The following is a 14,153-nucleotide window of genomic DNA, read 5'->3' on the forward strand; positions in this document are numbered from 1 at the left end:
AACCTGGCCCTGCCTCCTCCTGTTCGATACTCCCTAAATACCGCCACTAACACCTTAGAAACTTATCCAATCTCTCTTTATTCTTTTAACGCCGTGGCTGGCCGTTCCCACATCGACCCCCCTCAGTCCCACTCCCTGGTGTACTCCCTGTAACCTTTGATGCCACGGCCGATCAAGGATATATGAATCTCCGCCTTAAATACACCCAACAACATGGCCATAGCCGCCCGTGGTAACAAACTCTGAAAATTCACCGCCCTTCAGCTAAACAAATTCTCTGCATTTTTTTAAATGGACGCTCCAATATCCTGAGGCTGTGTCCTCTTGTCCTAGGCTCCCCCACCAAGGCAAACATCCTTTCCATATCCATGTCTCGGCCTTTGAACAGTTAAAAAAAACTTTTCCTGAAATCCCATCCACTCATCCTTCTAAATCCAGCGAGTACAGCTCCAGAGCCATGAAGCGTTCCACATATGATAACCCTTTCATTCAGAGAATCATCCTTATGAGCCTCCTCTGAACCCTCCCCAATGCCAGCACATCTTTTCTTCGATAAGGAGCCCGAAACAGTTCACAATACTCAAGATGAGACCTCACCAGTGCCTAATAAGGCCTCAGTATTACATCCCTGCAGCGTTATTTCCGAAATGTTAAAGGGAGCCGGAAGATCGTACTGAAACTGTAAACCCAGTTTGAGTATTGTTTCTTGTAAAGCATCTCAGGTAGTCTTGGGTCAGATTACATTTGGTGATTTGTGAGCAATTGCGGCCTCTTATCTAGGAAAGAATGTGCTGACATTGGAGAGGATCCAGAGAAGGTTGACGAGAATGACACCGGGAATGAAATGGTGAACGGATGAGTAGCATTTGATGGTTGTAGTTTAGCAGATTGGGGGGCCGGGGGTGGGGTGTGGGGAATCTCAGTAGAACATACTGAACAATTAAAGGAACAGATAGAGCGGACTTGGTGATGATGTGTCATACAGTGGGAAAGCCTAAGACCAACGGCACAGCCTCAGAATAGAGCGTCGTCCCATTAGAATAGAGATGAGGAGAATTTCTTTACCGAGAGGGTGATGAATCTATAGAATTCATTGCCACGGACTATTGTGGAGGCCAAGATTTGGGCATATTTAAAGCAGAGTTTGATTGGTTGTTGATTAGTGAGGACGTCAAAGGTTTCGGGAAGAATGCAGAAGAATGGCGCCGTGAAAAGGATAATAAATTGGTCATGATAGAATAGCGGAGCAAGTTCGATGGGCCGAATGGCCTAATTCCGTTCCTATGTCATGGGGTCTTATGGTTTTTGGTTTAAAACCACGATGTATTTCCATCTCAGGCCAAAGACCTCTTGGTCAGATGCGGGCGTTTAACTCCGCCAAGTGCATCTCTTGTTGTACAAACAGCGGTCTCGACAGCTCAAAATTCAGGGGTCAAGATTGTTTTTTGTCATTCTTCAGCTACATCAAAAATAATGATTATTACTCCGGATTCGACGCAGCATAAAGCACAATGGAAACACAAAGAAGTGCAATGAATATAAAGGCAATCTAATAAGACATAATGCACAGTAGCTGAGCTGCAGCGTAAGTTGTAACCACAGGCAGAATAAACCAGAAAGTGACTATTTATAAATGCAGTACAGTTTTTTTATTATGTTACAATATATTTAATTTGTACAAAGGACAATTCAAAATGATAACAGGGAGGAAAGCTTTGAGATGAAACTTACGGAAACTATGCAAAAAACCTCTGTTCTTCACTTAAAGTTTAGAATATGCCAGAATCACGACATCAATATTAGTCCAACGTTATATTCAAATATCAAGTGAGCCGTAGAAATCTTGTGAATCCAACAGCGTCAGATGATTCGTTCCGTGGGTTTCAGTGTGACCCCAGATTCGGTCCACTTCTTCGTAACCCTCTAACCAGATTTTCATCTGTGGGGTAAGGATGACGCAGAAAACTCGAGAGAGGCGTAGAGGATCGGTGTTTGGGACTGGAATGTATAGCAAACATTGGCAATCAAAGATATTGCACAGCATGATCTACCATTTTTCAACAGTCACTACTGTGCCAAACTTCCTCTGCGAGATAACCCTTTAAATAACTGCAGCAGATTAGTAAAGTACGCCCTCCGTTTCATAATTCCCTGTGGACTCTGTTCAAACTCATCATTCTTTGTACCCAATCACAAACATCAAATTTGTGAATCTTACAACGGGTTGCAGTCACCATACGTACCTGAGCCGCACTGCCGTGTACTTGCTGCGTTGCCAATTGACCACGTGTCCCTGTATATTGAAAGAACACGAATTGGAACTATTATTAGGTCTGACCAACTAATAATTAGTTTCAGAAATGTCTCATATGCCAGCAATTCAAATATGACAGTGGCCCCCAATATACCCGCTGTAGGACTCTGCTAATAGTTTCTAATAATTTCAAATTCACCAATGGTTTTCATCTGTGTCGCGACATTCTTATTCATTTCCAAGTCTAAAAATGACACCCAACATGAGAATATTTCCCAAATACACAAACAGCGCTGTCATGGAATTCCATGTACCAAGCAAGTGCTGCACCTTGCCCGAGGTTGATCTACAAGCTATTGGAGGAAAAGAGCGCCTTACACCACCTCCACTTTAGGGGGTGGATGTATCTCCACCCACTCCACCCAAAGTAAAAATAGAACGACGGGAATAAACACTTTCACTGTACTATATAAACACATTCATTTGGCATAATATCTTTGTCTGAAACCGATCCCTAAATTTTAGAAGGAAAGATAAGAACTGAAATGACAAATGTTAGAAAACACTTTGTACACTTGAACGTATTTAGATTAACACTACCTAGGACAGAAGGAGGAAGAGGAATAACAGATATAAAAAATCTGCAGAGCAGTTAGATAAAGCTTTTAAGGATATATTTTCGTCAACAAAAACAGGATTCAGTATCCACACCAGCATATGCAATATTAATAACAAGTATTGGGTGCATTACTAAACTTCAATGAAAGCACAATTCCGAAAAATGAAAGAATTATCATCACAAAAGAAAAGGGTAACCAATGGAAGAGCATAACCCTCCATGGAACACTTTCCATGATCCGAGCAGACCAGATGTCGAAAAGGAAATGTCGAATGCCTAGCTCAGAATTGAAGAACTCTTCCTTGTGCGAAGACAGGACCAGGTGGGTAACACAAAAGCATCAGAAATATATAACAAAAGACAAACAAATTCAAGACGGTAAATTCAGAAAATGCCCGGAAACACCGGAAACAATCCAACACATTCTAGCAGTTTATATTAATCTGATTACTAACCCAAGCACAATCAATTGTAATTCAACAAAATCTTGTTCTAAAATCCAAACTCATAAAATACACTGTACCTTATTCTAATTATAAGCCTAATTCAGTTTTAGAGTCAGTGTCCGACAAATTATATTATGACCGATACATTATTACAGATACGGCTATCCACAGTAGCTGCCTGGATATAATATTACAGGAAAAAAACAAGAAAGAACAACTTACTTAATAGACATAGCCATTCCATGCAGACATAATATAGAGAAATCATTAAGTGAATAATTCCAGGTATATGCGGAATTAAAAGAGTAAATTGGAAGTTTCTAGAACATGAACAGGGTATGTCATGTCCTAAAAGTGATATCTACAACGAGTATCTCCTCAAAGTCTCTACAAAGCAGGATTAAACTTTTAGGCCTACACAGCAATATTTCTATAAATCTTCAGAGAACTACAATACTAAACACCTCTAGAATAGTACAAAGTTCCCAGCAATTGAGGCTATGCTTGGCTATTTCCGTACCTCAGGTTTTACCAGATTGATGCAGGAAATAAAATAAAAAAAACAGCAATAATGCTAATATCAGCAACATACATAGAGACACCACTGATGGCGGGAAAAAGGGTTTCAGGGATTGAGACATTGGATCTCTACCCTCTGGGATTTCAGTCCAATTCGCCGCACTCTCCGCCATAACTCCTTCCCGCGTCCCTCCTTCTAAACCCAATGGCAGCAGTGATCACACAGTGCCTTGAAACAGGGACCGCAGTGACTGTTAATAGATATATAGATATGTCTGGGAAAAGGCAGCCCTCACCTGATCTACGCTGTTTAGAGATCCGAATAATTATTAGGATAACCAGGAAGGCAAGGAACCCAAGGAGGATCGCAGTGGGAAGACACCAGCCTAGAGAAAGAAAAATGTTGCTTGGTGAATTCATGGTTTCCAAGAACATATTTTTAGCGATTTCATTTGGTTTTATGTGAATAATTTTACATCAGTTGATGCACTTTTAATTATTTATGTATAAATCTTTATTCTTACAACTTTTGAAAGTTTTTACTTCTGTTGCATGTCGTGCCCTGAGTAGCAAATACAACAAACTTGTAATACGTGTAAATGTATATAGCGAACAAGTTTGACCTTTGATCCTCAAACTATATTGTACAACCAGAAGCCCACAGCAATGTCAAATTAAGAACGACTCAAAGAATGTAATATCACATGAGGCTATACGGTTCCTCAGACCGTTTCCCCGCTTTGCTTCGAAGCCACCATGCCCTTTCCAATCACTTCCGCAGCTCACCATCCCAACTTGGGAAAACAGCGCCTTTCTGCCGTGTCTAATTCCTGGCAGCCTCTCCCAACCACACTGTGAGATCATCACGGACATCACAGTGATAAGAAGGAGCTTCACCCCCAGCTGTTCAAAGGGCTATTAGGGTTGGGTAGCCAATGGTGGATATAAGCACATTCTTAAAAACGAATAAATACAAATTAATACTGACTGTGTCGCTATTGAACCAGCGAGTTATTCCAGCAGACATAAGACCATAAGACAAAGGAGCAGAATTGGGCCGTTCGGCCCATAGAATCTATTTCGGCATTCCATCACAGCTTAGTAACAATACTTGATGTACAAAACATCGCCTCACCTTGATCTGGTTCAATGGTGATATTGAACACGCTGTTGATTATGGTCTTTCCCGCACCCCCCAGTTGTGCGATACAGGTGCAGACTCCGCCGCTCCTCCATGTTTCCACTGGAATCAGCACCTGACTTCTAACACTATAGCTCTTGTCTGGGTCAAGCGTGCCGGTATTGCTCCATCCTTCCATGGTCTGTCCCGATATGTTCCAGTAAATGACAATCTGGTTGGAAGAAAGGCCGCCGACCAGACACACCAGGGCAATCGACCTGTTCGTCTCAGACGGTAGGGCAAATATCAGCATGTAGGTCCGGTTGGTGGAACTGTCTGGACAGAGATTGGGATACCGTTAATCGCAGCTTCACATGGAAGTACATGGAGGAGTATAATCCCAGTGCCGAGTTCTCTTACCTCCAACCAGGAGTGTGTGTCCCTTCGCAAACGTCGTATAGCTATCTGTTCCAAAACAGTGGTAGGAACCCGCATCCTCCACCCGGACGTCCCGGATTTCTAGCACTGAAGTGTGATCGCCAGGGCCTTTTTTGTAAGTAGTCCTACAGTCGGTCTTTCGGCCGTCCGTGGATTTGATCGCAACCAGGGGTTCGTCCGCACGCTGCTTGTACCAGAACACATTGCTTGCGACCTCCAATCTGTACGTGAGTTCGCAGGAGAGTTCAACCGTCTGACCGACATGTGCAGTCACGACAGACGCACTCTCAGAAAACAGCCTGAGTTCTGCAACTGGAATTATTATCAATTAATTAAAATTATCTACTATGGAATCAAAGTAAGTAGGATTTAAACACATCGTTCATAGTTAATAGTTTTAGTATGTACTTATTGGCTAAAGTATCTCAAAAACACCTAACGGTCTACCAGAAGGAAAATAGATGTTAACTTGGTCAAATTCGCAAGAATTTTCCTTTATTCATTTACCGCATCTGTAGCCGGCAAATTAGTGTGTCCATCTATCCACAGGTGATCTTAAATTGAGAAGTTTGGTGGCCATTTCAGTCAGGTCTCGCCAAACATTCTCCGTCGGGTTTGGCGTTACATACGGGCACAGAGAATTAGTGCACAGATACGCTTCACCAACAGAAGAGGAGCGAGACTTACTCAGAAAATATTCAGAATTTATTTAGGTAGTTCTAGAATCAGCATGACATAGATTCTAGCTCTGTAACCTAGATTTATGATTCACTAAAATTATTTCCCCACTCTCCTGGGATGTTGGATGCAGAGAGCGGAGCGGGGGACGTGTGGGTAACTTAATCCCGATCATTTATCTGGTTTTATAACCGAACAACATTTCCACTGGGATAACAAACATGCAAGGTCCCATTTCTCCCAACATTTCGGATGACCTTGTTTGGAAGTTCTCAAGGCCGACTCACTCACCGCAAAGACGAAACATCTGAACAGTAACGAACAGGATCAAAGCTTCCAACAAAATCGTTACTCGAGCCATTATTCGGCGACGCTGTGGTCGACTCTCAGGAGTCGGACTGATTTCAGTCGCGGCTCTGTGCAGCCTCTCAGCTGCCGTGGACACTGCTCGATGCCGAAGTTCGGGGCGGGGCTTATACATCCAACCTGCGCCTTTGTGCTTGTTGCACCAGGTTACCGCGTCAGTTCGTCACAAGATCAAACGGCTACGGATAACTGTTCGGAAAGTCTGCCAAACAGAGCATACTTTGGTCATGGTTTCTGGGGTGCAGACATGTGTATCGCTGACAAAAGCCGCATTCATTTCCTCTTGGTTAAATTCCCGCAGAAGCTGGCGACGAGTCGACTGTGTGTACTTACTGCAGCCCCTCTTGTAATGGTACCAGAGACATTAGAACCAGAGACTTCGGCTGAACACAGATGTACAATATAGGATAATTCACGATTTGGAGGAGAACCTGCAGCGGTGTATTCCCGTCCCTGTTACACCTAAACTGCTTGCGCAGGGTTCGGGAAGAGCTGTTGGAGTTTTCTAGGAGGGTAACTGAAGTGAATTGTGATAGTGCTACCTTACAATGAACGAAACCGAATTTGCCTTGTCGGAACCGCACCAATAGAGACCAGCAGATAGTATTCTAATGCATTCGTGACCTGTGTTAAGGTAGAAATTGATGGTGTTGTCAAAAAGTATTACTCGCTCTGGGATTTCAACCTCTGACCTGCTCTTGCAGTCACTATATTCATGTAGCGAACGGGGTTTATAATAAATGGTGATCCCTGCAGCGTTGTTGAAATGCTGAGACTTTGTAAGGCATTGGCTAGACAGCAATTGGATTATTGTAGGTAGCTTTGGGCTGCTTATCTCAGGGAGGACGAGATTCCATTGGAGACGGTATAGAGCAGGTTCACCAGAATGTCCGTGGGAATAACAGAGTTAGCATATGAAGAACGTTTGATGGCTCTGCGCTTGTACGTTCAGGGGTTTAGAAAACGGTGGTTGTGATGGTGGTGGTGGTGGGGTGGGGTACCATCTCATCAAAACCAATCGAATATTGAAAGGCCTATTCAGAGTGGAGGTGGAGCCGATGTTTCCAATTGTGGAAGAGTCTATGAACAGAGGGCACAACCTTAAAATAGTATGACGTCCCTTCAGAACAGTGAGAAGGAAGAATTTTTTTCTAGCAAGAATGGTGGCGAATCTGTGAAACACATTGCCACAGAAGGCTGTGGAGGCCATGTATTGGATGTATTTAAAGCGGAGATTCGTAGGTTCTTGATTAGTAAGGGCATCAAAGGTTTCGGAGGAAAGGCAGGTTCAAGGCGAAATAAATCAAACATGATAGAATGATGGGGCAGTCTCGATGCGCTGAACAGCTGAATTCTGTTCCTATGTCACATGGTTACAGGAATACGCAGGATTCATTGAAGTGATATTAAATATCGATGCAAGTCCTGTTGGAGATGGCCAGTGCCCCAAGAGTATGTTTATCCCGTGTTATATTTCTATTTATTTAGGCTTGAATTTTGTTCACATTGCGATTCTCGGGTTCACAGAAAGTCACATAGGGCGCACTATATGAGTAAATTTCCACAAATATGATCATTGTGGGCAGCAGTGCCTTCAATGTGACATATAACATTAAAGCTAAGAGATTGACATTTGAGCAGCAGCGACAAAACTACAAAAACAGGAAACCCACACGTAAGTTCTAGTTCGGTCACGTTTTCCACTTTAACTGGTAGCTTTTGCTGCAACTGTTTACCAGTCTTTGAAGCGTCTGAAAATGAAATGCATACACCGTGTTTGATTTTCCCTGCAATTTCCGCAGCAGCATTTCACTGGACGTCTATGATTACAGCACGTACTGCTGCCTTTGTATCAGGGGCTGATTCGTTTACTTGTTACTGAAGGTCAATTCTCTCTCGAGCACCGATGTGGTTATGGCACATAACGGCTATTTCGGTCCAAAACCAGCAGTTGTGCTTTGAATTCGTAAATTAAATCTTTTTCACTGTTTGTCCCTCATCTCAAAGTCATCCATTCTGATGAACGGCCTCAGCCCGAAATGTTAACTTTTGATCTTTCTACAAAGAAAAGAACATAGCACATAGAAAGGCCAACACAGTACAGGCCCTTTGGCCAACAACGTTGTGCCGATCCTTAAACCCTACCTCCTATATAACCCCCTCCTTAAATTCCTCCATATACCTGTCTAGTAGTCTCTTAAATTTCACGAGTGTATCTGCCTCCACCTTTGACTCAGGCAGTGCATTCCACGCCCCAACAACTCTCTGAGTGAAATATCTTCCTCTAACATCCCCCTTGAACTTTCCACCCCTTACGTTAAAGCCATGTCCTCTTGTATTGAGCAGTGGTGCCCTGGGGAAGAGGCGCAGGCTTTCCACTCTGTGTATTCCTCTTAATATCTTGTATACCTTTATCATGTCTCCTCTCAACTGTCTTCGCTCCAAAGAGTAAAGCCCTAGCTCCCTCAATCTCTGATTATGATGGATACTCTCCAAACTAGGCAGCATCCTGGTAACTCTCCTCTGTACCCTTTCCAATGCTTCAACACCCTCGCTATAGTGAGGCGACCAGAACTGGACACAGTACTCCAAGTGTGGCCTAACCAGAGTTTTATAGAGCTGTATCATTGCCCCGTGGCACTTAAACTCTATCCCTCGACTTACGAAAGCTAACACTCCATAGGATTTCTTAACTACCCTATCTACCTGTGAGGAAACTTTTAGGGATCTGTTGACAGGTAACCCAGATCGCTCTGCTCCTCGACACTACCATGTATCCTGCCATTTACTTTGTACTCTGCCTTGGAGTTTGTCCTTCCAAAGTGCACCACTTCACACTTCTCCGGGCAAACTCCATCTGCCACTTCTCAACCCACTTCTGCAACCTATCAATATCTCTCTGCAATCTTCAAGAATCCTCTACACTATCCACAACACCAGCAATCTTTGTGTCGTCTACAAACTTGCCAAACCGCCCTTTTAACCCAACATCCAGGTCGTTTTAGAAGTCACGAAAAGTAGAGGTCCCAGAACCGATCCTTGTGGGTCACCACTATTCACAACCCTCCAATCCGAATGTATTCCTCCACCACGACCCTCTGCTTTCTGCAGGCAAGCCAATTCTGAAACCACCCAACCAAACCTCCCTGGTCCCCATGCCTACTGATCTTTTGAATAAGCATATCGTGTGAAACCTTGACAAATGCCTTAATAAAATCCATGTAGATCACATCCACTGCACTACCCTCATCGATATGCCTGGTCACCTCCTCAAAGAACTCTATCAGGCTTGTGAGACATAATCTAACCTTCACAAAGCCATGCTGACTGTCCCTGATCAGGCCATTATTCTCTAAATGCCTATAGATCCTATATCTAAGAATTTTTTCCAACAGCTTTCCCACCACAGACGTAAGGTTCACTGGTCTATAATTACCTGGACTATCCCTACTACCTTTTTTGAACAAGGGGAAACATTCACCTCCCTCCAATTCTCCGGTACCATTCCCGTGGACAACGAGGACATAAAGATCCTAGCCAGAGGCTCAACAATCTCTTCCCACGCCTCGTGGAGCAGCCTGGGGAATATGCCGTCAGGCCTCGAGGCTTGTTGTATTTTAACAACTCCAGCATCTCCTTTCCTTCAATGTCAACATGCTGCAGAACATCAATCTCACTCATATTGTTCTCACCGTCATCAAATTCCCTCTCATTGGTGAATAACGAAGAGAAGTCTTCATTGAGGATCTCGCTCACTTCCACAGCCCTCAGGCACATCCTCCCACCTTTATCACTAATTGGTCCTATCTTCACTCCTGTCATCCTTTTGTTCTTCACATAATTAAAGAATGCCTTGCGGCTTTCCTTTACTCTACTAGCCAAGGCCTTCTCATGCCTTCTTCTGAAGCTCCTTTCTTGCAACCCTATATTCCTCAATAGATCCATCTGATCCTTGCTTCCTAATCCTCATGTATGCGGCCTTCTTCCACCTGACTATATTCTCCACCTCACTTATCACGCATGGGCCCTTCACCCTACCATTCCTTATGTTCCTTACCGGGACAAATTGATCCCTAACATCCTGCAATATATCACTAAGCATGTCCATTGTACATTTCCTTGCAAAACTATTTTCCCAATCTCACACCCGCAAGTTCTAGCCTTATCGCCTCATAATTTTCCCTTCTCCAATAAAATATTTCCTGTCCTCTCTGATTCTATCCTTTTCCATGATAATGTTAAAGACTAGGGAGCGGTGGTCACTGCCCCCTTGACGCTCACGCACTGAGAGATCTGTGACCTGACCTGGTTCGTTACCTAATACTCGATCCAATTTGCCATTCCCCCAAGACCGCCGGTCAACATACTGTGACGGGAATCCGTCGTGGACACACGTAACAAACTCTGCCACTTCTAAACCATTGGAACTAATCAGGTGCCAGTCAATATTAGGGTAGTTAAAGTCACCCGTGATAACAATCCTGTTATTTTTGCACCTTTCCAAATTCTGCTTCTCAATATGTTCCTCGGTATCTCTGCTGCTACCAGCGGTCCTATAGAAGACTCCCAAAAGAGTAACTGCTCCCTTCCTGTTCCTGACTTCTACCCACTCGGACTCAAAAGAGGATCCTGCTACATTACTCACCCATTCTGTAGCTGTAATAGAATCACTGACCAGTAATGCAAACCCCCCTCCCCCGCACCCCCAACCCCTTTATTACACTGAAATCCGGGAATATTGAGAATCCATTCCTGTCCTGGTGCCTGTCAAGTCTCTGTAATGGCCACTACATCATAATTCCATGTATGTATCGACACTCTCAGTTCATCACCTTTGTTCCTGATGCTTCTTGCATTGAAGTACACGCACTTTATCCCTTCTACCTTACTACCTTTACGTCCTTTATTCTGTTTCTCTTTCCTCAAAGTCTCTGTATATGTTAGATCGGGCTTTACTCCATGTACTGTATTACAGGTCACGCATGATCTTTAAATTCCTCCACCTCACTATCTGATCTAACACTCTATTTCCCCTCCCACTGCGAAACTAGTTTAACCTCCCCCCTCCCCCCGAGCAGCACTAGCAAACCTGCCGGAGTTCCGAGTTTTTCAGCATCTGGTGATTACCTTGTGGCGTGTCTTCTTCTTCTTAATCCCTGTGCATCATAGGCCTCTGACAGCATCTTTACAGAATCCACTGTCGTGTGACCTCTTTTAAATTGTCCCTAGGTGGAGCCCATCTTTGAAGATCTTTGACCACCCACAGATGTGGCTTCTTGAACTTCTTTTGGCGTATCTGTAGCTATGGGGTTTTATGGGATGGGGGTGTCAGTCCCATGTCCAAGCCTCAGTGTCTCGCGGCCGGGCGAGAGGCCGCCCCTGTAGAAGTTCATCTGGTGCTTCTGCTTTCCCGTAACTCATAAGAACAGAGTAACATATGAAATAGGGGCAGGAGTGGGCCATCTGGCATGTAAAGCCTGCACCGCCATACAATAGGAACATGAATGACCTGGTCATAAACTTATCTCCATCTACCTGCAGTTTCACAGAAACCCTTAATTACCCTAGTATGCAAAATATATCCGATCTTGTCTTAAATATATTTGCCGAGGCAGCCTCTATTGCTTCATTGGGTAGAGAATTCCACAGATCCTCTGAACCGCCTCCTAAACCAGTATACCTTTCCTCACCAGTACCTTGTACAGTTGCAGCATTCTCTTCCTGCTCCTGAATGCAATTCCTCCATCAATGAAGTGCAACATTCCATTTGCCTTCTTGATAGCCTGCTGCACCTGCAAACCAAACTTTTATGATCCACGTACACACTCCCAAGTCCCCTTTTGCAAACTGAAAGTGTTTACCCTTTAAATAATAATCTGCTCTTTCGTTTTCCCTTCCAAGTTAATGCCCTCGCATTTACCAAAATTGTACTCCTATCCAAATTGTGAACCCTTGCCCACTCGCTTAACAAATCTATGCCTCTCTGCGTACTCACCGTATCTTCTGCACAATTCGTCTTTCCACACAATTAGTAGAATCAGCAAACTTAGATACACTGCAGTCGGTCCTCTCTTCCAGATCGTTAATGTCTATCGTGAACAGTTGCTGGCCCTATTGTACGCGGTGACTGAGGAGAACCCAAGTGCAGGATACCGGCACGTTGACTGAGTTCACCACAAAGAAGAACCCCGCGCCCACCGGGGAGGAAGAGGGTCGGATAATGCCCGCCGCGACAGATTTACTGATGTAACCTTCCATTGCTTCCCTCTCTGGCCGGGACAAGTTATACAGCCGACGTGTGGGTAGAGGAGCTCCGGGCAGAGGGTCGATAGCACAATCGTACGGTCGGTGTGGAGGCATGGAAAGGGCACGTTGTTTACTAAACACTTACCCCAGATTGTGGTACTCCGCTGGAACTCAGGATTAGACAGTGGGTTTAGCGGCAGATGAGGTCGTGGTGGTTTTTACAGGGGAAATGGCCGACTGTAGACAAGTGGCGTGACAAAACGGACTGCAACTGGCTATCTTCCCATAGACCAATCAATGTAAGGTTTATGGCGGCTTCACCAGGGATACCCAAGCACTATCGGAACTTGAGGAGAGGAAATTAAGTTAAATTGTACCTGTTCCCGATGGTTCCCAGAGAGAACCAAAGACGGTGGTGAGGTACAGTGAGTGACTGGGGCCAGAAGTCTTCCGGCATTTTCCCGGTCTTGCAGAGGGGTACTCAACGGCTCCCGAGGAATTCCGGCCTGAGATTCCCCTCAGCACCGGAGCCTATCAAGGCAGACAAGGACAGGGACTGTTAGTTGTAGTTTACAGTAGCTTGGATCTACATCCAGGACTGGGGGACAGAAGGGAATGTAGTCTGACTCACCAGGATCCCCCTTTTTACTGCTGAGCCCTCCCTTTTGGCCGAAGGGAACAGGTAGCACGAAAATGGCCAGACTGACCGCAATAGAAACAATCCCCTGCTCTGAATCTCCGGAGTCACTCTGAGGGAGAAAGACGGCTCCGTCCCAGCTGCATTGGTTCCTCTCCCGGGGTGGTGGAAACGGCCGGGCCAGATGCTATTCTTGGAGCTGGAGGAGGAGAGAGGTTAGGGCTGGGACTAGATGGTAAAGCGTGCCGTGTGAGGACCAAAGGAGTAGGACGAGCAGTTCTCTCTCTCTCTGATATTCTCGGAGACAGTTGTACAGCCTGGTGGCTAGGGAGATAAATGAATCCAGGCTGTTAAGTGTCATCCCTAGCCGCCAACTCGCCCTTTACCTTGTCACAGATGCCTTGCCGGAATACCACCTGGAGAGCCTCATAATTCCAGCCCGAGTCCGCCACCAGTGTCCGGAACTGGGCGGAGTATTCTGCAACACTATGTGAGCCTTGATGGAGGGTGAGTCGCCGATTAGCGATATGTTTACCGACAATGGGATGGTCAAAAATCTTCCTTATTTCTGAGATGAAGGTGGGGAAGGAAGAGCAGGTCTGTGGTTGATTATCCCAAATCGCGGTGGCCCACGCTAAGGCATTTCATCGCAACAACCCCATAATGTAAGATATTTTGAATCTGTCCTTGGCGTACGTGAATGGCTGCTGTTCGAACACCAAGGCGCATTGCAGGACAAAAGCCCGGCCCTTCCCCAGATCTTCGGTGTAGGGTTCTAGTTCAGGTACGTGCAGCTCTCTCTTACCGGACGTGTTGTTGACGCATCGGGC

General features: G+C 44.8%; 1 protein-coding gene across 3 annotated transcripts; it reads right to left on the reverse strand.

Annotated features, from left to right (window-relative positions):
- Window positions 1–1,644: 1,644 nt before the first annotated feature.
- LOC140212667 (uncharacterized) lies at window positions 1,645–11,925 on the reverse strand. 3 transcript variants are annotated; one of them, XM_072283799.1, is made up of 7 exons: window positions 11,568–11,925; window positions 6,366–8,498; window positions 5,379–5,708; window positions 4,974–5,294; window positions 4,135–4,224; window positions 2,244–2,293; window positions 1,645–1,998 (listed from the first exon to the last, which is right to left on the reverse strand). In XM_072283799.1, the coding sequence occupies exons 2-7, from the start codon at window positions 6,553–6,555 to the stop codon at window positions 1,936–1,938; spliced, it is 1,044 nt and encodes a 347-aa protein (XP_072139900.1). In that variant the 5' UTR covers window positions 6,556–8,498; window positions 11,568–11,925; the 3' UTR covers window positions 1,645–1,935. The 3 variants fall into 3 exon arrangements, with proteins under 3 accessions (XP_072139900.1, XP_072139883.1, XP_072139893.1); XM_072283782.1 differs by having other exon boundaries at window positions 1,645–2,293; XM_072283792.1 differs by lacking the exon at window positions 11,568–11,925 and having other exon boundaries at window positions 1,645–2,293; window positions 6,366–9,318.
- Window positions 11,926–14,153: the final 2,228 nt, after the last annotated feature.

This window comes from Mobula birostris, chromosome 2, assembly GCF_030028105.1.
Source record: "Mobula birostris isolate sMobBir1 chromosome 2, sMobBir1.hap1, whole genome shotgun sequence".
NCBI lineage: Eukaryota > Metazoa > Chordata > Chondrichthyes > Myliobatiformes > Myliobatidae > Mobula > Mobula birostris.

Bases quoted from the DNA above. Each gene is read 5' to 3' on its own strand.
- LOC140212667 (XM_072283782.1), bottom strand. From the start codon at position 6,555: ATGTATAAGCCCCGCCCCGAACTTCGGCATCGAGCAGTGTCCACGGCA. The intron at 5,709-6,365 runs GTGAGTGAGTCG...TAATAATTCCAG, and splicing joins TCAGATGTTTCGTCTTTGCG to TTGCAGAACTCAGGCTGTTT. The intron at 5,295-5,378 runs GTAAGAGAACTC...ATCTCTGTCCAG, and splicing joins ACACACACTCCTGGTTGGAG to ACAGTTCCACCAACCGGACC.